The 22,991-nt window shown below is 35.8% G+C and overlaps 1 protein-coding gene across 2 annotated transcripts in view; it reads left to right on the plus strand.

Annotated features, from left to right (window-relative positions):
- LOC141942377 (macrophage mannose receptor 1-like) overlaps positions 1-22,137 on the plus strand; it is a 33,900-nt gene extending 11,763 nt beyond the window's left edge. For both annotated transcript variants that reach the window (XM_074865462.1, XM_074865452.1), the window contains 21 exons: positions 748-863; positions 1,289-1,437; positions 2,427-2,626; positions 2,928-3,055; positions 3,671-3,758; positions 4,328-4,463; positions 6,339-6,377; positions 6,483-6,646; positions 7,736-7,803; positions 8,243-8,343; positions 9,027-9,169; positions 10,395-10,500; positions 11,313-11,509; positions 13,158-13,260; positions 13,936-14,168; positions 15,324-15,489; positions 16,790-16,942; positions 18,462-18,578; positions 18,834-19,001; positions 20,165-20,200; positions 20,557-22,137. In XM_074865462.1, the coding sequence (XP_074721563.1) occupies positions 748-863; positions 1,289-1,437; positions 2,427-2,626; positions 2,928-3,055; positions 3,671-3,758; positions 4,328-4,463; positions 6,339-6,377; positions 6,483-6,646; positions 7,736-7,803; positions 8,243-8,343; positions 9,027-9,169; positions 10,395-10,500; positions 11,313-11,509; positions 13,158-13,260; positions 13,936-14,168; positions 15,324-15,489; positions 16,790-16,942; positions 18,462-18,578; positions 18,834-19,001; positions 20,165-20,200; positions 20,557-20,756 (2,811 nt within the window). In that variant the 3' untranslated portion in view covers positions 20,757-22,137. The remainder of the gene's footprint in view (positions 1-747; positions 864-1,288; positions 1,438-2,426; positions 2,627-2,927; positions 3,056-3,670; positions 3,759-4,327; positions 4,464-6,338; positions 6,378-6,482; positions 6,647-7,735; positions 7,804-8,242; positions 8,344-9,026; positions 9,170-10,394; positions 10,501-11,312; positions 11,510-13,157; positions 13,261-13,935; positions 14,169-15,323; positions 15,490-16,789; positions 16,943-18,461; positions 18,579-18,833; positions 19,002-20,164; positions 20,201-20,556) is intronic.
- Positions 22,138-22,991: the final 854 nt, after the last annotated feature.

Genomic DNA, 22,991 nt, shown 5'->3' on the forward strand with positions numbered 1-22,991 from the left:
AAATCGACACAATCAAATTGCTTTTACGAGTGAATTTGTTTTGAACAAGTTATTGTGTCCTACTGCTTTTTTTTCTTCTCTTTTCCCCTCTTTTTACTTCCCTATTTACCACCGTTCTATATTTAGTAACATTTCCCACAACCCCATATGGGGAACAGAGCTGATACTGTGCTAGATAGAACTAGGCAGAAGCTAAATACTGAACACAGGTTTTATTTACCTTTCTTGGGTGCAGGAAGCAAATCTTGAGCTGGTATAGAAGGGAAAAGTGACTTGGAATTCAGCTGTAATTTTGAGGATTTTGCTTTTCAATAGTTTTTATGCTACCTTTTCAGTCAGATTTTTTAGGTAAACTGATGAGTTAAATCAATTAACTAGTTACTGTTCTTTTAGCCTAGAAACACCAGGAAACTTGAGTCAGCATCTCACTGTAATACAGACTACTCTCTTCAGTTCTGAGCAAGGAAGTATTTTATTCACCCACTTCTGAATGCACTCTTCATTCTGTGCACCTCTGACTTTTTTATGAGTTAAAAATTGTCAAAAAAGGTGGACTCATAAGCACGAAATCTCTTCTCTCTGGGTGTTTACTAAGCTTCATTTTCATTAGTCCACTGGAATTCAAACGGAATTCATTATCTCATTAGGATATATTAAAAATATGTTAATTTAAGAGTATGCACTAAAGTTCAAGCACTATAACATATGCTTTTTTTACTCTAAGTATATTTCACATGTTCATCACAGGGCTGGGAAAGACATGGTTTTTACTGCTACCTGGTTGGACATACCTCTGTAACATTTTCAGAAGCAAAGAAAACCTGTGAAAGGAGCAGTGCTTATTTAGCAAGTATAGGAGACAGGTATGAAAAGAGTCTAAAAACTGTATATCTGATGCAGTAATATTGGTATTTTATAAAATTGTTGAGAACTTCTTGGAAAAAAATGTGAAACCAGAAAAACAGAATATCCCTTTTCTTGAGAAAAAAATAATCAATACAGTATGTCTTTTCTAACTAAATATATTTTACACATTCGTGTTGTCCAGTACTTTACTCTGAAAGAACAGACCACAGCTGTTTCTGTTCTGTAAGGAGCAGTTTTTCAGTATAGCACAGCTTCACCTGCTATTAAAGCCACCTGGTACCCAGCTAAGCAACATATTTCCATGTAAAAGGAAACTTAGTGAGGACTCCATTCATTCCAGTCTTGTGTAATTTAGGATGCTGAGAAATGGCAGGCTAACAGAAAGCTAGGCTTAAACCCCATCTGACTCCTGTCATTTCAGATATGAGCAAGCTTACCTGATCAGCCTCATTGGTCTGAGCTCCGAGAAGTATTTTTGGATTGGTCTCACAGACACAGAAGAGCAAGGGATGTTCAAGTGGGTGACTGGTGAAGGTGTTCTGTACACAAACTGGAATGCAGCAATGCCTGGTACACTGCTATTGGAGTAAATTTATGCTATTAAGGAACTAATTCTAATCTGTTTCCCAACTATGCTAAAACACATCCATGATGACACATACAAACATTCTGCCTTTCAAATACTAGTATCTTTGATACATGCACTCAGCACTGGTGAGGCTGCACCTCGAATCCTGTGTTCAGTTTTGGGCCCCTCACTACAAGACACTGAGGTGCTGGAGCGTGAGCACAAGTCCTGTGAGGAGTGGCTGAGGGAACTGGGGTTGTTTAGCCTGGAGAAAAGGAGGCTCAGAAGAGATTTTATCACTCTCTACAACTACCTGAAAACAGGTTGTAGTGAGGTGGGTATCAGTCTCTTCTCCAAGTAACAAGTGATAGGACAAGGGGGAACAGCCTCAAGTTGTGTCAGAAAGGTTTAGATTGGATATTAAGAAAAATTTCTTCACTGAAAGGGTTATCAAGCATTGGAACAGGCTGCCCAGGGAAGTGGCTGAGTCACCATCCCTGGAGGTATTTAAAAGACGTGTAGATGTGGCACTTAGGGACATGGTTTAGTGGTGGATTTGGCAGTGTTAGTTTTATGGTTGGACTCAATGATCTTAAAGGTCTTTTCCAACCTAAATAATTCTATGATTTTCTATGATGACATGAAAACATTTCTTTTCTGGCTTCTCATTGCTTACATGACAAAAATCAAACTGAGCGGAAAGGGTGAAATCCGTTCCAGCCTGGGCAACAGGCTGCCACATTCTTGCAGTGAGTGGCAGAGGAAAGAGTCAGGCAAGGGGTTGTTCATACACTTATAAAGCTTTTCAAAGGGGAGGGAAGATGATGAAGGACTCTGCTTGCTGGTTTCCTCTTTTTACAAAGCTTCTCCTTTGAGCGGACACCACAGTTAATATTTCAAACAGTCTTTTGTAAATGAATCACATGAGCTGTAAAAATGTCAAGGGAACCACTTTAAAACACATTTCAATTTTATTTTATATCTCACAAAGGGAATGAAGCCGGTTGTGTTGCCCTAAGGACTGGAAATGCAGCTGGATTATGGGATGTTCAGAACTGTGAAGTAAAGGCAAAATTTCTCTGCAAAAAACTAGCTGAAAAAATCACTCTTCCTCTTGCTCCTGGAACCATTTCTGATTCCAAATGTCCCTTGGGTTGGGATACAAACAATAGCACTAATTCATGCTTTAGAGTAAGTATTATTTTTTCAAATAATCTTACTCATGAGACAGAAGAGCACGAAATAGGGTGTCTAAACTTCAGAGAATGGCACATTATTGCACAAATGTAGTAAGCTTTTATACAACTATTCATGGAAATCACTACAGTTATCACTCTATCAGTGATACATAAAGTTATCCAATTAGCATAGTCTTTAATCCCTATTATATATGATAATTGTAATGGAATGTTTTCCTATTTTGTTTATACAAGGCAGTCAGCAGATTTATTTTTAACATGTTGCAAACATAGTGTTCTACCTGTATCCATAGGTTTTTGTGAGAGAAGAAAACCAAAGGAAAACATGGTTTGAAGCCCGAGATTTCTGCAGAGAAATAGGAGGAGACCTGGCTGCCATTAGAAGTGAAGAAGAGCAAACAGTGATAGAAAACTTAATAATGTAAGTAAACAAAATATCTAATAATGGATATTATGGTGTAACAATTCATTATATAGGAATAAATGATAATATTCTTGAGTTGCTCCTGAGATAATTAGTTGAAAATCTACATCTGTTTATCATCATAGTCATAAGAAAAAGAACTGAGAAAAAGTTTCATATGGGTACCATTTTCAAAGACATTTTTGGAGTTCCTAAAATTTGTCATCATCTGCAAATCTTTTAAATTAAAAAAAACAACCCAACAACCAAATTGGTTGAATGCCTCTCCTTCAGACCCATTTCTAAGTTTTTTCACTGAACCATTTTGAAACTTAATTGTGACTTCCAGCAAACCTGAACATTTTATTTCTGAAAGAACTCTACGATCACATCAATGAAGAAAAACAATGTGCTGTGTTTTCAACACAATCATTTGTAAAGTAGAAAATTTTAAGGCGTGAACTTCATTTACTTGCTAATGGAAGTTTGCTGACCAACAGCATTTTGTTATGTTTAAAATTTCTACTCTGTTTGAAGCCTTCAATAAGTGTGAGAGTTACTGCCCCACCTAACTTGCAAAATAGCTAACCATATACATCCTCTTCTTCCATGATACATTTTTTCACACTCTAGAAAGAAATACCCATCATCTCAGCCTTTCTGGATAGGGTTGCAGTGTTTGGATCCTGATGGTGGGCTTTCCTGGAGTGATGGATCGCCGGTGAGTGACCTTGCCAGTTTCTTTCTGTTCTGTCTTTTTCACTGTTGAAGTTGTACCATAACTGGTGTGGATGAAAGCTGTATAAGAATTCCCAAAAAAGTCTACCTTGCCATTGGGTAACTCTAAATCATTATTCTTCATACAGGTTTGTAAAAGAAAAAGGCCAATAAACCCTGAGGTTGTACCATCACAACAGTGGTAACACGGAGTAATAGCTACAGCTATAGAGATGATTATCTAAGTGGCAAATATATGAGGAAGGTCTCTCTTGATTTTTATTAGTCTCTGGTGATATATTGCCACATTCCTTTCACCTGCAATTGATTTATAACGTCATTTTATTCCAGTTTTCATGGGACTGATAGAGTCTGTTAAATGCTGCGTAAACCCAGAGCCTTTCTTTTTTCTTGCAGAGTCACTATTGCTTTAATGGCCCACATAGGCAGCACAGCCATGGGAAGACAGTAAGGAGTGGTTTGAAACTTTGGTGCTGCTTCTCTTTCCTTCCAGAGTACAACTTTTTTCCCTGTATGATAAGAATAAAAACCAAAGCTGTGTTTCTTCTGTAGGTGAATTATAAGAAAAATAATTATTTTTACAATACTGCATTTGAATATTGTGGAGCAATCGGTGAAGAGACTTCCACGTCATGGATTAAGGTGCACTGTGAATACAGTCATAACTGGATTTGTGAAATAAAGAAAGGTAGGTTACTTTTTACTCTAAACTCACATTAGGAAGAAATTTAAGCTGAATCCCATTCTATCAAAACGGGAAGTTCTGCAAGTTGCATGCTCGTAGAAAATCCGATTGATTTCACCAGAATTTTACATAAGGAAAAATAGGTCAAGACATATAAATACTTTCAGAATATGTTTCAACTATTACTTGTAAACTTCTTTTTTTTTTTATTTTAAAAAAATATATGATAAGCTTTACTGAAAATATATTAAAAAAATTACTTTAAATTTCTGTTTCCTTTGTGAAGTGAAACTTCACTCCTCTGTTCAGGTGTAGCTAGAATGCTACACAAGGACACATTGGTCACCTATTCTAATTTAAACAAGACTACCAGCATACTAGAATCATCCTCTTTCCAAGATAACATGTAAAAAAACTCCTCTAACAACAGGCTTGCTGTAATGAAAAGGCGGTAATCCAAGCTTCAAAATTTATATACTTTAAGACACTAGGCAGGCTCACATCTTCCCCTCATACTAGTAGCAAAATCTTCTATGTTTACACTTGTTTGTTTTTTTATTTTCCAAATGTAACTACTGTTGAGAAAGATATTTTGTGAAATAAGAGAGAAATCAATTAAAGCTTTGTATTGAGTTACACATTTTACTTCCAAGACTAACGGCAGTGTTGCTTTAGTGACTCTCTGGGCTTCTTCACACAAGCAGTAAGGGCTAATGTTTAAAGTGGTACTTTTGTAAATAAGATCATTTCTGTGGTGGTGAATTACTCAATCTGATTTTAATCAAGGCGCATTGTCTCAGCTTCTCATACTTAAAAAGTAATAGTCATAGACATCTGTTTCAAAGAGATGTTGTGAATATATCTTTCCTGGTTGCTTCCTTTGTAAGTCCTCACCTGCATGATCAGCACAACTAAAAATCATTAGCAAAAGTCTCAATAGTTGCATACAGTTAATTATTATTGATGTATGAATGGCAGAAATTATAGCCTGAAGAAATTACCATCATTAGTTAGCAGTGATAATGTCATACTGAAGGATGCTGAAATAATCTTAATACTTTGTACTTCCAGAACAGACATAATTTTTTAAATCTTTTAACCAATCATACAAGCGATTATGTTTAAAAGGTGACATAACTTTTTTTTTACCCAAACATGTGTGTCAAATGCTTCATTTACACATACAGTAACACAAACATTACAATGAATTCCTGTGGGAAAAAACTTTAAAGTTGATGTTTTTTTTACATTTTTATAGCTCTTGGCCTTGCATGTTTAGAGATACATTGCTCCAGAATCCCACTCCATGTGATGTGGAAATTTTTTATTTAAATTATTACTCAAAAGCTGGTGGATTTTCAGTCAAATGTAATTAATTCTTCACAAAGTAGTTTCACAGAAAAAAAAAAAGTTTCACAAACGAATACTAATAAAATTTAAAATACTTTGAAGCAACAATTTGTTCAGTATTTGGATTTCTTGTTCAGATACAAGACAAGGTACATAAAGAATCTCTTCTTATTGTGCAAAGTATACCAACATTGAAGTAAAGTATTTTCACTCTTTAGTTTTCTTTCAGAAACAAGTTACTCATACGTAGTAACTTCAGCCATCTAAATTAGGCAACATTCAGGATGTAAAAGATGCACTTACCAAAAATCTACCAAGACAGAGATGTAGGCCTGTAATGCATCTATTACTCCCTGAACATCAATTTTTTCTCTGCACCAAAGATACTATATAAATATATTCTGCATTGAATATGTAAAATATAAAAAACTGATAGACATTGAGATAATTTCCACTAATTGAACACTTACACTGACTCAATATTTGGGTAACATTTTACATCTTCATTTTTTTCCCATTTCATTACAGGAACACCCTTGAAACCAGAACCTCTGAGCCCTTCTGTTGGTAAGCTGCTGTTTATTTTCTCTTATTGAATGGGTGGTATCATGTAACAACACCAGTTTTGTGTAAAAACTGTGAAGAATACAGATATTCCTCTCTGTGTTGCAGCATATGAAGTCACAGAAGATGGCTGGATTATAAAAGGAGACAAACAATATTTTTTCAGCACAGAAGAGACCTCTATGGAGAAAGCCAGAACATTCTGCAAAAACAGTCATGGAGATCTTGCTACCATTGGAAATAATAATGAAAGAAAATTTTTGTGGAAATGTGTAAGAGGAAATTTGGCTATGTTATACAATATATGGCCTATCTACCCTGCTGCATATGCTTGTGAAGCAGAGGAGAATGTGCTTGTTGCATAATCCTACTACATTTTATTAGCAGTGGATTTAAATGTTCAACAAAAAAAATATTAATTCTATAGAACAGAGCTTCTCTTTAGGAAAATAAACACAAAAGAATTTACCATTTACTAGGGTGGGTATATTCTTGTATATTCTAATCTAAATAGAGTTCTGTCCATGATCAAATATATATAAGCAGCAATGAACAGGTAGATTAGGTGTATACTGAGAAAACTGTCCTTTTGACAGGGTGGTTACCCCTCATCTGAATATAATTTTCTAGAATACAGTGTTACATGTAGATGTAAAACTACTGTTGCTGAACAACACAACTTTTCAAAGAAAGGTTTAGCCTGGTCCAGGTCAGGGACTGATGAACTAGGACCTTCATGAACTAGTTTTCCTGCAACACATATGTTTATGTATTTCAAGGGCACTGCCTATACGCTGCCTGAGATGGTTCTGATGGGCACAAGCCAAAACCATGGCAGGGGCATGCTAACAATTTAATAGCACAGATGTTGCCTCAAACCTCTGCCATAATCCTGTTTAGTTTACTAATACCAAAGTAGCCACACAACCTCCTTTCTGTTTCACACTATTACATGTTTGCTTTTATTATGTAGGAAAGGATATAAAGGGAGAAGAGAACAGACAGCTTGAGACACAGCAATTACATGGCTGCTTAAGAACAAGAAAGTACCAAAAAATTTTATAGTAAATTTTTTCTCAAGTTTTCCTTGTTTCTTTTTAAATTGAGAACACAACTTTGAAAGCTTTGATCATACCAGTAATGCAGCCAAAACTGGGAAAGCAGCAATAAAGATAATAAAGCAAAATTATGTGTTGCATGGTATTTACTTCAAGAGGGGTCCTTCTTTGGTGACTACATGTGATCATTTATATAGTGTGTATTCATCTATTGGCTTCCATAGTGCAAAAATTACACTTTTTTCATATTAGATAACACTAAATATTAGAAAACACTAACTAAAAATACATTTTTGTGTTTAGATCTTAAAAAATGGCAAATTGAAGTCATATCTCATAGGATTAATTCAGAATGCTGATCAACAGTTTAGGTAGGTAAACAAGCTACATAAAGATTCATAAAAAGTAGTTGTAGAAGTTTTGTACTGCCAGAGTTCCTTCTGGAGGGATGACTGCAAGAGAGTTAAAGACAGATTCAGAGAGTTATAGTGCATGTTGAAATGTGTGCTCTCCCTTGGTTTAACTCCATTGTAAAAACAGTTTTAAATGGCAGTTTTAGAGGGAATATACATGCTATGAATACATAGATAATGTCTGTTGAAAAAAAAGGTATTTTTGTTTTTTAACTTGGCATGCAGCAATTTCATTATCTAAGATCTTTTAATCATAATGGAAACACAATTTACAGACAGACTCAGTTGTATTTTTTTAAAAAATATTTTTAGCATGTTAAGGTAGATTTTTCTGAACTGTCCCATGAACATTGTCTCAGCAACCGCTACTGTTCTTTGTTTTTGTTTTTTTTTTCAGTTGGATGGATGGAAGCCCAGTGCACTATGCAGCCTGGGCACCGGGTGAGCCCAACTTTGCAGATGCTCAAGAAAATTGTGTGGTCTTAAATAAGGAGGATGGTGAGTTACACAGCTTTTTTAAAATGCATTTTTATGGGTACTGCTTTTCCCCTGTTTGTTAAAAATATCTTGCCAGCTTTAATTCATTCCTTCCCAGCAATTTGGGAAAATATGCATAATAAAGTACAGTCATTACATCTGAGGTTTCTTCAGGGGCAGTATCAGTCATAAAAGTGGAAAATATTTACTTCCCATTTAACGGGGAATGCATTATTCCCCATTTAATGGGGAATGCAGGGACAAGTTGATCACTGACTTTTCAGCTGCACAAACAATATGCTCTATTCAAATCAACAGCAAATCGGTCTTTTAAAAAATAATTAGAGAATAGTTAGAAAAGGAATAGAACACATATGGACTTTTGCATTTTATAGTGCTTTCACTGATAAAGCATTACTTTACATTTGCATGTTTCAGGGCAACAAAACTGTTTGGGTGTGTTCTGCTCAGAGGTCATGAAGTTGCCATATCAGTCATCTCGTATGGCCACTACTCCCACAGTCACAGCAGGACCAAAGTCCTCCTATAAGCAGTGATGATGGGAGGTAGAGTTGAGCTGAAGCGTGTTATTTCCCATTCCCAGGCAGATTGCTTTCGAACCTATAAGCACAGAAGCCAGTTCACATTCCCACGAATTTCAATCTTATTCAGTGTCTTATGATCTATATTTAAATTGATTTCAGGTTTGTGGAATGATGTCAGCTGTGGTTTTTCAAATGGCTATATCTGTGAGAGGCACAGAAGGTTTATAAATGCAACACTTCCTTCAGCAGTACCTTTACCTCCTGGAGGATGTCCTGAAGATTGGCTTTTATTTAAAAATCAGGTATGATAACATGCATCTGAGCACAATGATAGTCCTTGGGAAGGTACTTAAAGATACACAAGAGGCCTTTTGTCTCTCAGATATCTTTTGACAGTGACTATGCAAGGTTGCATTAAAAATTGAACCAGTTGCCTAATTCTTACAAAATGGTGTTTTTACACATTTCTAATTGTTTTCCTGAGGAGTGGTCATCTGAGATACTTTGGAAAAACTGCTACATTTTATATAATTTCAAAAAAATTGAACTGAATTCAACTGAAAGCACCAACTACAGCATAAAATCAGTCATTTGAGTTGGAATGAATCAGAAATAAGGCCAAATTTTTCCAAACAGGCTTCAACACATTGCTTGCCTCTTCCCAAAAGGGACAAACTTGATGTGCTTATTAAGCAAGGATTCTACTTTTCTGACATATACAATATCGTTATGAAAGCACCCATGGATACTCCCAACAGTGGAGTTTATGCCAGTACACTTTTTTTGCATTTTATTACAGTCATCAGAGTTGTTACTTTTTACAAACTATGCAAGATAGTGCTCTGACAGTGCTACTGGCGTGCCACAGAGCAGAGGGTGAGCTGTAACATGGAGAGGGCACACTAGGCACACTCATAATTACCAAAACCATTTCAGCATGAATGTGTATTGGTAATGTGATGACTACACACTTTTAAAGTTAATTATAGAGCTGTAAATGAAAATTTTACATTAATAGCATTACATTAATAAAATTTACATTTTACATTAATAACATTTACATTAATAAAAGAGCTGTAAAATGAAAAAGGCTGAATGCACACATAAGAGCACACACTGACTATAGGCTCTAGGTCAAAAACATTTTTTGCAAAGTTCAGATGACTCCACATGAATCCCGGGGCTGGGCTTTTCTTACAGAGCCAGCACTTCATTGTCTTTTACTAATGATGGAGTATGGGTTCTCAAAATCTCTGAGTGAGTTAACACATCAGAGTCTCATCAGACTCCTACCGTGGTTTATAAATGTTTTGAGTTTTGCTGTGACTTTCTCAGTCCCTCACAGAAAGACACAGAGTAAATTTAAATTTTCTGAATGGTTTTGACTTGGTTCCAGAGCTGAGTCCCCGTTCACTGGAAAATTATTTTTTGGGTCTGAGTTAGGCTAATTTCTACTTAACTAGTGTAATTCAAACCTAAAGTCCTTTTGCTGTCACTCACTAACAGTCTATACTCATTTTTCCCTAGTGTTACAAATTTTTTGGCTCTTCTTATGAATACTGGCATACTGCAAGAAGAAATTGTATGAGCCTTGGAGGAAACCTGGCGAGCATACATAATGAACAAGTACAAGGTATAATGAAACAGCCCTTCAGGTAATAGATAGCATTTACTCTGTATATAGTGGTCATTTCCTGCAAAGAAGAACACGGCAAAAAGAGACAGTATGTAAATGTCTGTATTTTGTAATATGTATATTCAGCATGGGATATATGACCGTGGCATGAAACATTTTTGGAAGAATTGGAACCATCTGTCTAGGGCATGCTAGTGATGCTAAGGGTTGCTTCCTCCTGTTCCATGTGAACTGCTTTACATTATTTATAGGGTATGAATTAGCATAAAATAGCAAATCCAGACCTGGCATTGGTAGTTTTAGACACAGAGAAAGAAAAGGAATCCATGGTCTGTTTCTACCAGAAATAGAAAGGGTTATATTATTATACCTCTCTGAAATGACTGCCTAAATTCTGCAACTTAATTCAGCAGTAGAATGTCAGAGGAAGGCACGTTTTCACCGGGCCCATGTTCCCAGGCTTCCATTTGCAGCTGTATACAGCTACACATTTCTATCAGTCAGTCAGCTCATCCTGAGTGTTGAAATAAGTGAATTCATTAGATAACATGGTGGTCAGGCCATTTTTTTTGTATCTTTCCTCTTTCCGATATTGCTTCATAGCTCCAAATGCTTTCACTCTTTGAGACTTCACAGGCAAGTCTTGGCTTTAAGCTTGAAATAAACTTTGGCAAATTTATGATCAATTGTTAATTAAAATTTATTTACAAGATTTTAACAAACAAAATCGTGAAGGATTTGGTTATGAGCTGATGTCTTGACTGATGACATGACATGTTCATCTTCTTTTCTACTGGCTTTTTTCCCAGCCTTCCTCACTTACCATTTAAAGGATGTTTCAAATGATCCCTGGATTGGCTTGAATGATATACTCAGTGAACTCAACTTTGTTTGGACTGATGGAAGTGCTGTCTCCTATACTAACTGGGCTCCAGATTCCCCAAAACTTGTAGAACCTGTTTTGTATCCCAGTCTACATCCAGAAGATGGCCACAATCTGCAACAGGTAAATACCACTTAGCGTTTATCAACAAATTAAATCTGAGGAGCAATATCACTTTGAGTGAACCGCTCGCTTTGCTACAGACATTGCCTCAGCCTTCTCCCCAAGTTGTTCATCATTCTTTGCACTGGGATTAGTGATAAAAAGTTTCAATGTTTGAGTATTCTAGATATCTCAGAGCACAAAATGGCATTGCTGCAATTTTGCCAAAGAATTTGGCAAAATTTCAGCAATGGACAGATTGAATAAAGATTGGATAGATTGAATAAAGTTTTCTTTTGGATAGTAATTTGCTGTTCATTTTGCAGAGAATATAAATGCAACGTTAGAATTTCATAAGATAACACACATTGGAAATATTTTCACATATTTGACAAGTTAATTCATGTTTGAAAAGGAAGGAGGAGAGGATGCACGAAAAAGTTTAGGTTTTTTCACTTCTTCCCTATTTAAAATTGTAATTGAATAGCTAAGAGCCAATAGATGTCAACTACTTTCTAAACAAATCAAACCCTCTCCACTGATAGCACTGAAATTAGACCTCAGAATGCTGTAAATAAAATAGCATCCTACATATTCAGACCAATATAGACTGATTTGCACATCCACATTGCCTTTCTTCGATTTATTTCCATACCTTGCTTTCAGAATTTGCCTTTCACACCCTGTCATTCCACTCAGTTCATCCTCCCTTCATTTTGGTATCAACACCTCTAGAGAACCCAGAAATCATACCTCTAGATAACCCCCTTAATCTGCACCTGAGCCAATTCATTCTGCTCTTACCCATCTAGCCATTGGCCAAGGCATGAAGGAAGACATATAGGATACAGCACAATAGATAGCTCTACTTTACTGCAGTTCTAATAACGCTCCTGGGAAATATCAAGCAGGGGAAAAAAAAATGTGCAAAGGTACAGTCTACTTTTCTCCTTCACCTTCAAGATACTAACAGCTATGTCCTTCAGAGGATCCTTTTCAAAGGAGTGAAATAACATCAAAAAGTTACTCAAGCTTAAGAAATTAGAGTCAAAAGGCACTAAAACAGGTGCTCCTAAAATTTCTGCACGGCAGGTTAGTAGGCTGTTGCAGGTTGTAATAAACTTGAAGTTCCAGCTTCCTAAGCACTCAGCATCTGATCTGGTGTAGCTGAAAGAGAAATTCTAAGAACTAGAGCTGATGATAACTCTGTCAAGGACCAACATTTAGATGATTCTGTCAAGAATAACCACTATTTAAAGTTGGCTTTGCAAGCCAGATACAAAGCATGACCTCCATTTATTTTTATTTCATTCTTATTCAAAAAAATTACTGATAGTCACTCGTTAGTTGAGTCAAAAGGTGTGACAGAAAGTTCTTGAAAATAATAGTGCTTTTCAAAATCTCAGTCTCCTCAAAACTACACAAATGAACAAGCAGGCTGAGATGAAGATTACAAAGATTTACAAGACAGTACCAAGGTGGAGCTGGCCACCACAGAGGAGGCCAGAAAGGACAGAAAAGTATAAAAGGAAGATGATTCTAGAGTTGTAATACAAACCCTACAACAACAGAATTCGAAGAAAAAAGGAGTGAAACTACCCAGGGGCTTATACTATGTTTTATAACTTCTAATATCAATGTACTCATATTCTTTCCCTTACTCCAACAGTTTGATTGTGTTTCTCTGAAGAGAGGTCATGCTGATGACACAGGAAAATGGAACAATCAGGAGTGTTTTAAGTCCACAGGGTATATATGCCAGAAGAATAGTGGTGAGTTCTGTATCGCTAATCTTGACATTCATAACACGAGGATTCAAATCACTTTTCTTGTTTAACATGCTTTAGATAAGTTAACTTTCATATTTTTTTTAGGTAAACGGTCAGTAAAACTTAAGGGTCCATCTTACATCCAAGTATTACTTAGCAATGTTTTGAAGAAGGGAACGATAAATAAAATACCAGAATTTAGGAAAGCAAAATGATTTTATTTTTTTAAAGTGTAATTAAATAGCTAAAACCCACAAACATTTTATTTACATAAATTTATAATGATCTATAAATTTTTGTGACTGTTAAGTTTTACATTTACCTATATAAACTTGATAGTCACAAAGCTGCTAAACCGCAAAGAGTATTTTGAAAACATGCTGGGTAGGTGTGTTACGTTTGACTGATGGGGTGAACTTAACTCCGCAATATAAGATACTGTGAATTTACTGACTCAGAATTCTCAGAGGCTGAAAATGTATTTCTTTAATCCAGAAAGTTCACTGTGGTTTTGAAGTTATCTGTACTTATAAACAACTAATGAGAAGGTGTTCAACTTCATTAGCAATTTTCTACTAGGTTTGTAAATAATGAAGGTGTTATTCAGTCACTCAAGTAAAATATGTGGCCTCCAGACTTAACTGTTCTTGAGGTGGGTTTTTTTCATTATTCCTACAGATCCTGAACTCTTTAAGCCATCAGCAACAGCGCTGGAATTCACCTTTGACCATTCTGGTGGCATTAGCTATTCTGTCACCCATTACAAAATGAACTGGGAGGAAGCACAGAAAAACTGCAATAACAATGCCTCAGAACTTGCCAGCATCTTAGACCCATATAGCCAGGCACTGCTGTTCTTACTTGCACAGGAATATGGAGAACCTCTGTGGATTGGTCTTAACAGCAATGCAGTAAGAACACATACATTACATACAAGTAGTCAAGCTGACACTGGACCTGATCTTTACGCTCTTATCTTGTAACCTATAGGAATTTCTGCCAGTGTAGTGCAAACAGCATGTTACATCAGTACAGCACCCATTTACGCTGGAGTTCTTTAAATAAGACTCATACTCTTACATGCTTTAGCACAAGGAAATGCTCCTGCAAACCAGCATATAACAATGCTGTGTGGTGTTTGGAGCCATTTAAAGGGTCTCAAATATAAATGGCAAAATCTCCCACATTGTGAATTTATTTTAATCTAAAAGATATTCCAGGAACAACATGCAACCTGCCCTCCTGCCATGTGTTTATGTACGTCAGTTATCAGTGACACGGTATCTCAGGTTGCAAATCTGAGACGTGTGAAGGAATGTTTTTTACATGTGTATTTATGCTCACACATTCTACTAGAGTAGTCTTATTTATGGTAGCAGTAGCAAAATGCAGCTGTGGACAGAAACAGGGGCAAACATTAATTAAAGGAATCTGGAGGCTATATGACATCATACATATTGACCAATGGATATATTTTTTCATTTGAAAATGCAGTTGGTGTAATTGTTCCCATTAAGAAGTTAGAATATTATGGAAAAAAAATCCTTTCTGTTTGTGAGATGGCTGCATCAGTTGTATGACAGGGGAGGGTGAACATTTGGATGGTAGGTGTTTTGACATGCTAAACTCTCCCCCATGAATCACAGCCACGGTAACTACAACAAAAGTGATGGTGATCAGCACCGCTTATTAAGAACACTCCCACCCACACTACCATTTTCCATGTAGACATTTGGGTGGTCATACCAACACGATGTCTTATCTGACTCCCAGTTTTATGCCTTCTCTCATGTCCCCTTCTTTTCTCCCATTTCCCAGTGCTTGAATAATGCTCTGAACTAATGTTAGATATTTTTTGGAGGGCAGAAAAAAAATCATTCTGCATTCACATTTGTGAATAACAGACACTGTACGTTTTGTTGCAGTTAGCATTTACAAGCACAAAAAGGGGGCATTAGTAAGCATATAATTCCATGCGGGTTTCATGAAAGTCCTCTTGAGGATTCTGTGTAGTAGCTATGTCACTCTCTGCAACCTTGAAATTACTGTATAGATTTTGCTTCCAGACCAATGGCAAGTATCAATGGATTGACAGATGGAGATTAGTTTACAGCAAGTGGTCCAGCGGGGAACCAAAACAGACATTAGCATGTGTCTACCTAGACACTGATGGCACCTGGAAGACAGCTTCTTGCAAGGACAAACTCTTTTCTGTCTGTAAAAAATCGGATGGTAAGCAATTGAATATGTGTTTTAACTAAAGAGTGTGTAGATTTATCAACTGTGATAAATTTAATGAGCCACTGGAAAAATACTTGTTTTATACAGGTATATAGAAAGACATAAGAAGCTAACTAACTAGCTCCAAAGACTGACAAGAATTCTTCCCAGAAGTAAATCAATTCATAATAATAATTACCAAAAGCCTAAGAAACAAAGGATTGAATACTCATTAAATTCTTAACTATTCATTCTAATAGGAAAAGTCATTCACTTGCTATGAGAATGTTTTGATTAGGCATCAGATGAACTCTGTATCCGGTTGAGGCACCAAAGTTTGAAAAGTCAGGGAATCCCCATCACTACAGGCTGCTAAGAACAGACAGGACAAGCATCTGTTAGAAATTATATAGTTATATAACAACTTCATGTCACCTGTGAGCACAAGGATGAAGTAAATAACCCCTTGAGGAGCCTTCCAGGCACAAACTTCTATAATTTCTATGGAAATAGGTATAAATATTTCACAATCTAGCTATATTCTTGTTCTTATCAACATTATGGAAGATCTTGAATCATTAGAAAATTATAAACTGCATGCCAAATTACATCCTAAGATGTAATTTGACAAAAACCCTCAGATTTTGTATATAATGTCTCTTTTCACTTTAATATTCTGGAAATCTAATTTGAGAGCTGAATGTTCCTTAATAGGGAAAGAAATAGACTGTAGAAGACTCACAGGAAGAAAATGTAATTTGGCAGAACATTTAATTTTCATTCCATCTGCATTTATCTTCTCATCCAAAATCTTCCTATCATATCAATCACTATGGAATTTATTCAGGATGCAGTCTAATAAAAATTCCTGCAAGCCATGTTTAGTGATACCAACACTTTCATTCACAATCACAGTTTCTGCTATAAGGTTTTGATTCTGTCAAAAAAGGAGACTGAAGTGTCAGAAGACATTTTAAAAATAGCAGTTTTAACTAATTAGTTAGGCAGATATTTATGCCAGAAAACCAGCTGGCTATTTTATTGACTAGAGTAATTACAAAAATCATCATTAGACAGAATCTATACTTCTTATAGACTACTGTATCTTCCTAATCATCTTGGTAAGTAAATATGAAGCAAAATATGCTCTCAAACACAAGATGAAAGCCATATTCAAGCTCTTTTTAGAACATTCTTCATTTCTTCTATCATGACAAAGCTATTATAGTCTGTTTAGTTTTGTCTTACTAGTATAATGGGAAAAACAAATGTTATAAAATAACTGGATTCTAACTACCTTCTCTTTTATCAGTAATGGCCCCTACTGAGCCCCTGCAACTTCCTGGAAAATGCCCTGAATCACGAGGACACAAATCTTGGATACCTTTCCATGGTCATTGCTATTACTTTGAGGCCTCCAGGAAAAGAAGCTGGTCTCAAGCTCATCAGGAGTGTACCCGACTAGGTGAGTGTTTTGTTTTAGAAACATTGAAGATGTAATTAAACACAAAATAATGGATGATATTGCTAAGTAAATCTTAAATTACTTTAAAACTTCAAACTTAATGTTTTTTAGCTTGTTTTTCTGAGCATGCTTTTTCACAATAAAACTAAACTTTGTCAGAGACAGAGGCATCTGATATCTCAAATACCAGGTGAAATATAAACATCTCAAAAATATGAAATTCCTACTAGTTCTATGGAAATCAGTAACTGGGTAGGGAGATAAACACTTTTAGAGTCTCACTGAGGCACAGACTGCAGGGTTAGCTTTCCCTTCCCCAAACAAGAGGGAATCCATACACAATGTAAACTAGGAGACACAAACTCATAGGACAGTTGTCTTTACTAGTTCCAGGACACAGTTTATTAACTGGATCTCACTGGCTGGACAACAAATGAGATGAAGAAGTTGTTTAGCTTTCATGAACCAGTAGAACATACCCAGCCATGCAGTTCCTGCTCTGGAACAGGCCCCTCTATGATCTGGAGAGAAGAGCTGTGTGTGGATCAGGGGACAGGAAAAAACACTTATTCCGCATTTCTGATTTTTCCTGACTGTTCTGAGAATTGCTGTGATGCAGCATACACTTCAGTATGAGTAAAAATAGAAAACATCCTATACATTAGCCTATATGTCTGAGTGATAGTCATTTAATCATAAGAGACAATACAAAGATTTCTAGCAGCACTTCCTCGTATGTATGAAAACACTGACTTATGACTGAGTAAACAGAAAACGAAGCTTTGCAATGGCATTTTACTTTACAGCTGTGTGACAACAGAATTGCTGAAATGGTTCTGTAAAAAGATAAATCACATAATTACAAGAAAAAGTAAAAATTACACTAATAACCAGAATGAAAGGTCACATTTGGACACTGGTCAATGTTCTGAAGTCCTACACTTTTGCCTACATGTTACCCACTGGGCAGGCCAGGAAGGTGGTCATTTCCTGATGACTCCAACACAGCTTTGTGTATTTGTAATGCCAGGGCATATGGCAATTATAAATCAGCTTCTGGACATCTTCTGGACCGCAACTTCTAGCTGCTTACACATCCTATCTACCCTTGCAGAACATAGCATCAGGTACTGCCAAAAATGCTGCTCAGCCAGTGGTGGTGACAGAGCTGTAGTGGCAACATGCATGGTGCCGAGTGCATCAGTGTACCACTTTTGGCCTGCTTCCATTACATTCTGGGATGTGATTGGACCTGTCCAAAAAGTATTGCAGGAGAGCAATTCTTCTTCTCTAAAATACCAAAGGCTAAACAAAACTCCATGTCTTTGTGCTGATTTGCATCCAGACAGCTCACAGTTATGCTCGATACAATACAGTGATAAAACAACCATAATGAGATTAGTGAATATTATATGCAAGAATCTGTCTTTTATATCTTTTTGCATAATCTTTTATGTGCTTATTGATTTAGGTTGTAAGAAAATGAGACATTGTTATATGTTCATTAATATTTTTTCAGCTGCTAATCTGGTATCAGTAGAAGACTATACTGAAGCAAACTTTCTGTCAGACACTATTAAGATACTCCATGGAAAATCAGCGAACTTTTGGATAGGGCTAAAAAAAAATGATAGAGGTAATATCTTCAATATTTAATCATGCATTATCATATCATACAAAATGGTGATATATTAAAAAGAAAGTATCTTTGTATACCTGAAAGTATGTATAATAATTATACAGTTTGTTTCAAAGCATGCTTACATATGTTTAGAAATGTAACTGAAACACTTAACTAGCTATTCATGTTATAAACTTTTGTTTTCCCTATCACAATTTATTCTATCTAAGTCCCTGTATTTTATAAATATATGCTCATTTTAAATATTAGGACAGTGGGTATGGACAGACAAATCTGCAATGGATTTTGTCAACTGGCAAATGGGAGAACCTTCAAACAAAAGGCATAAAGACTGTGGAGAAGTATGTGCGTTGTCTGGTTACTGGAACACCAATGTCTGTTCTTTCAAAAAAGGATATATCTGTAAAAAACCAAAAAGTAAGTAATAGTCCTAATACATCAATGTAAATAATGCCTGATAATGTATTTTCATTGTATAACATAAAAATGTAAAACATTATAGGTTTGTGAACAAAACCAATAATCCCCAATAGCAGGATTTGGCTGCCTAAATATGGAGGAGCCCCACATGGCTTCCGACTGCCTCCTCAAAAGGCTGCATGTCACATAAGTCCTGCAAAATCACTATCAGCCCCATGCAGCCATCATGAATACTTCAGACCCCTATGCTTTGGCAAAAGAATGGTCAAACCCCCCTCATTTTTAAAAGCAGTTTTCAGTACAATTTTCCCTCAAATATCACACAATCTAAGCTCAAAAGCAACATTTTATTTAATTTCAGCTGAATATATTCTTAAAAAAAAATATCTTGTTCTGATGAGTGCAAGGAAAACTGTCTTGTAGAAATGCTGGAAATGGTGATTCCTTTCATTACTGTCCTCTGAGCTGATGGATTAGAGAAATACGATAACATACATTCTTGTGGCACTCTTTATCTACAATATGATAGAATCGTGTTTAATAAAATGCTGGTACTATCCTGATAGCAAAATTATCATCTGCAAGAAAATGCATGAGTTTGATTACCAACTGAGATTAAATGAAAACGGTCCAGAACATGAACATTTTGTCTGGATAAACTTCGTATTTCTGTTCACCTCTCCCTTACCTGCTAAGTTTAGGAAGTTCAATTACCATAGGAACAACATCCACATGGAATGGTTGTGTCTGACAGAAGGGACTAAACTCACAGAAGATCCTTTTCAGCTCAAGTAAAATGCTCATGATACATCCTGAGACCTCCATTCAGGAAATTCTTCCTGTTTCAGAAAAGATCTTAAAATGATTAAGGATCCTGTGAGCAGTTTCTCAAAAATGAACATATTTGAAAACACTTTTAGAAACAACAGAAATCTAACTCCTTGGGTATCTCGACTGAGGAGGTCAGATGCTCTCATAATGAAAGAGCCAATCATCCTACTAGAGGATTACACATGCTTAGCTCCATCTCTCTGGGACAGCAATTGTCACCAGCAAGTGGATTTAAGGGGAACTGTCAGAAGCATATGGACTTAGGAAGTTTAAAATGCCTCTTTTTTTTTAAAGCATTCACAATAAACATTTTCTTTTTCTTCCAAAAGCTCCTGAAAACACTGAGATGTCAACAGAAAATACAGGTAAGCATACTTCCTTTTAAGTAGAATTATAAGGACATATTCAAATACAACAAGAATATAATTACATAGTTTCTAGGTATTAATTTTAACAGTATTTAAAAATAAAGTCCATAAACTTCATCTAGATATATCTAGATATAAAAAATAGAGGTTATTCCAAAGTAAATTGGGTTTTGATCAGATTTAATTATATTTTGTTTGGTTTTGTTAGTAAAATAAAACAAAACCCTTTGTTGAACTGAAAATCTACACGCACATTGCATTTGTCTAATTTCTGGTTAAAGAAATCTCATTTATTACTAGATTCTGAAATCTCTTAAAATCAAAGGTGTTGATTCCATTTCATCCACTTACAGAAGAGAAAATGGAGAAAGTACTTTCTGCTGGCATCATTTGGCTGTTCATTCTTCTAACCCTTTCTATAGTTGGAGCAGGATGTATAATTTATTTCTACTTGAGGAGGAAAAGACAAAACCTGCTACATATTTCAACCAGAATGAGTGGACCAGAAGCAACTGTGGATATCCAAGAAAAAGATGCACATACTGACATGTAGTCTGACAAAATGCCCGTATGTTCCAACTAACAAAAAACAGCCTATGAATCAGTGAAATCTTTTTCCAGCTTTGCATTTTCCTATCCACATAGTAGTCTCCTCTCTTCACAAATATAAAGTTCATGGATGTATATAAATACACATACATATACACTCCCTCCAAAGTTCCCTACAAAGTGCTACACAAAAGCATTCTTTTGTTTGGGGAATACACACATATTTTTCAGATAAATGAGCATGGCTGAAAAGCTGGCTCCAGAAGTGTTACGGGAAAACTCTGACAGATATTTACTATGTGAAATTATTTTATTTAACTCAATGTAGAAATTCTCTTTTTTGCACACAGGGGAAATCATTACTCATATCTTTAAATTGTTTTTTTCCTGCTGTATTACTTCAGTGTTATCTAGACAATGATGGGAAACACTGCTCATTTTAGATTTTCACCTTCACAGTTTATGATACTATCTTTTCATTCATGCAAAACCTGTTGTAATAACTGCATCTGTGAATTAAATATTACTTCCTTACCAAAAAATAGACAGAAAGATGGAAAAAAATCCAAGAGACTCCCTTATTCCTAGTTCTAGTCTGGATTTTGGGAATAATTATGCCATTTCCTGCAACCTTGCACTTTTCTATTCTGTAAATATAAAGATTTTTCGGTCAGATTCAAATTAGGTGATCCTTCCATAGGGTTTTATTTCAGTAATGATGCTTTCAGTATGCAGAGATGCCCCTTTTTAAATCCAAGCATGTATAATAAATGACTATCCTATACTGCATTATATAATTCTCCAGTCTGGAGAAATAAAATCACCAATGTACCTTCTGAAAATAAATTATTTGATTTTTGTTGTCATTTCATTTAATAATGTACTGCCTAGATCCCCTTTCAGCTTTTCTTCAACTGTACACAATAGCAGTGTTTGCCTCAGCATGCAGTTTATCATTCTGCATATTTTAAGACATGCATCATCCCTCCTGAGTTATGAAAACACCTTTCTCCAAGCCACGGGAGGGCACCTGGCACTAACAGACCTCAGTGAAGAAGCATATGAAGGAGCAGGGCTAGAACAGAAGAGCTTCTACCAAATACCTGTAACAGGAAAGAGATTCTCTCTTTGGCCCTTCTGTAAGAACTGTAGTCAGAATTCCTTACCTTCTTCCTGTGCTTAAGGTCTCTGACTGACAGAAGGATGATGCCATGCTAAAGATCTTTTTAAAGAGAAGAGAATATCTGGAATAAGTGGAATAGATTTCTGCACCAGGACATCTGTGCCTATGCCTAAGCAGCTTGAGAACATACTTGTATTACCTCTACTATTTACCTTTTTCTAGATATCCAGTAAATAATAACAGCTCCAAAATAAATGATATTGATAGCTACTTGGAATTGAAGTCCTCCCTTCCTTTAGGAATACTTCAGTTGTTTTATCAGGGGTTATCTTAAAACACGGGGCACCCCTGCTAACATGTTTCCTCCTGAGCTTTCAATTTTTTCCCCTGCACTCTTACGCTGGGAGAACACACATTATTCTGCACCTTTGGCTAAGTTTGTAAAGAAGTTTCACCAATCACAGATATAGAAAGATGTGTAAAGATTGTATGGCTTTTCCCTTTCTGGTATATCTGTATGACATTACTTAACCAAGAAACCTGGTTAAAAAAACAGCAAAAACAAACCAACAAAAAAACCCCTACAGGTTATTTAAAATACTGTTAAAAATTAAGTAAAACAAAAATAAATTTTACAATTAATGTCCTTTGAAAACTTTGCAAAGCCCAGAGATAAAAGCCCTTAGATAAAAAGAAATTCCTTAAATTACTATAATAAGTCCTGTAATATCAACTCCTGCAATAAAGAAACTGTTACTGCTGTTTTCAGGAGGAAATAGGAAATAGCTGAGAGAACTTTACAGAAAACTGTGCAAATGAGAAAAACACCACCTGCTTCCCATGGAGATGACTAGAGATAAAATTGTTTCCCGGTATGTGCTACAGAAATCTGGGAATATATAGTTACGCTTGCCTTTTTGATGAGTAAATAGCGAAAGGGCTTTTCCTGTTCTATACTTACAAACAGTATAGGCTGCTGGATCCTACTGTATATATGCTCAGCTTAGATAAATTAAAGCTACCTTTCCCAAAAGAAAAAAGGAAACATACAATAGAAGAGACTAAATTTTTTAAAGTTATTTGTAAGTACAAAGTAGGAGCTCAGAACGGAGGTAT

This window comes from Strix uralensis, chromosome 1 (genome assembly GCF_047716275.1).
Source record: "Strix uralensis isolate ZFMK-TIS-50842 chromosome 1, bStrUra1, whole genome shotgun sequence".
Taxonomy (NCBI): Eukaryota; Metazoa; Chordata; class Aves; order Strigiformes; family Strigidae; genus Strix; species Strix uralensis.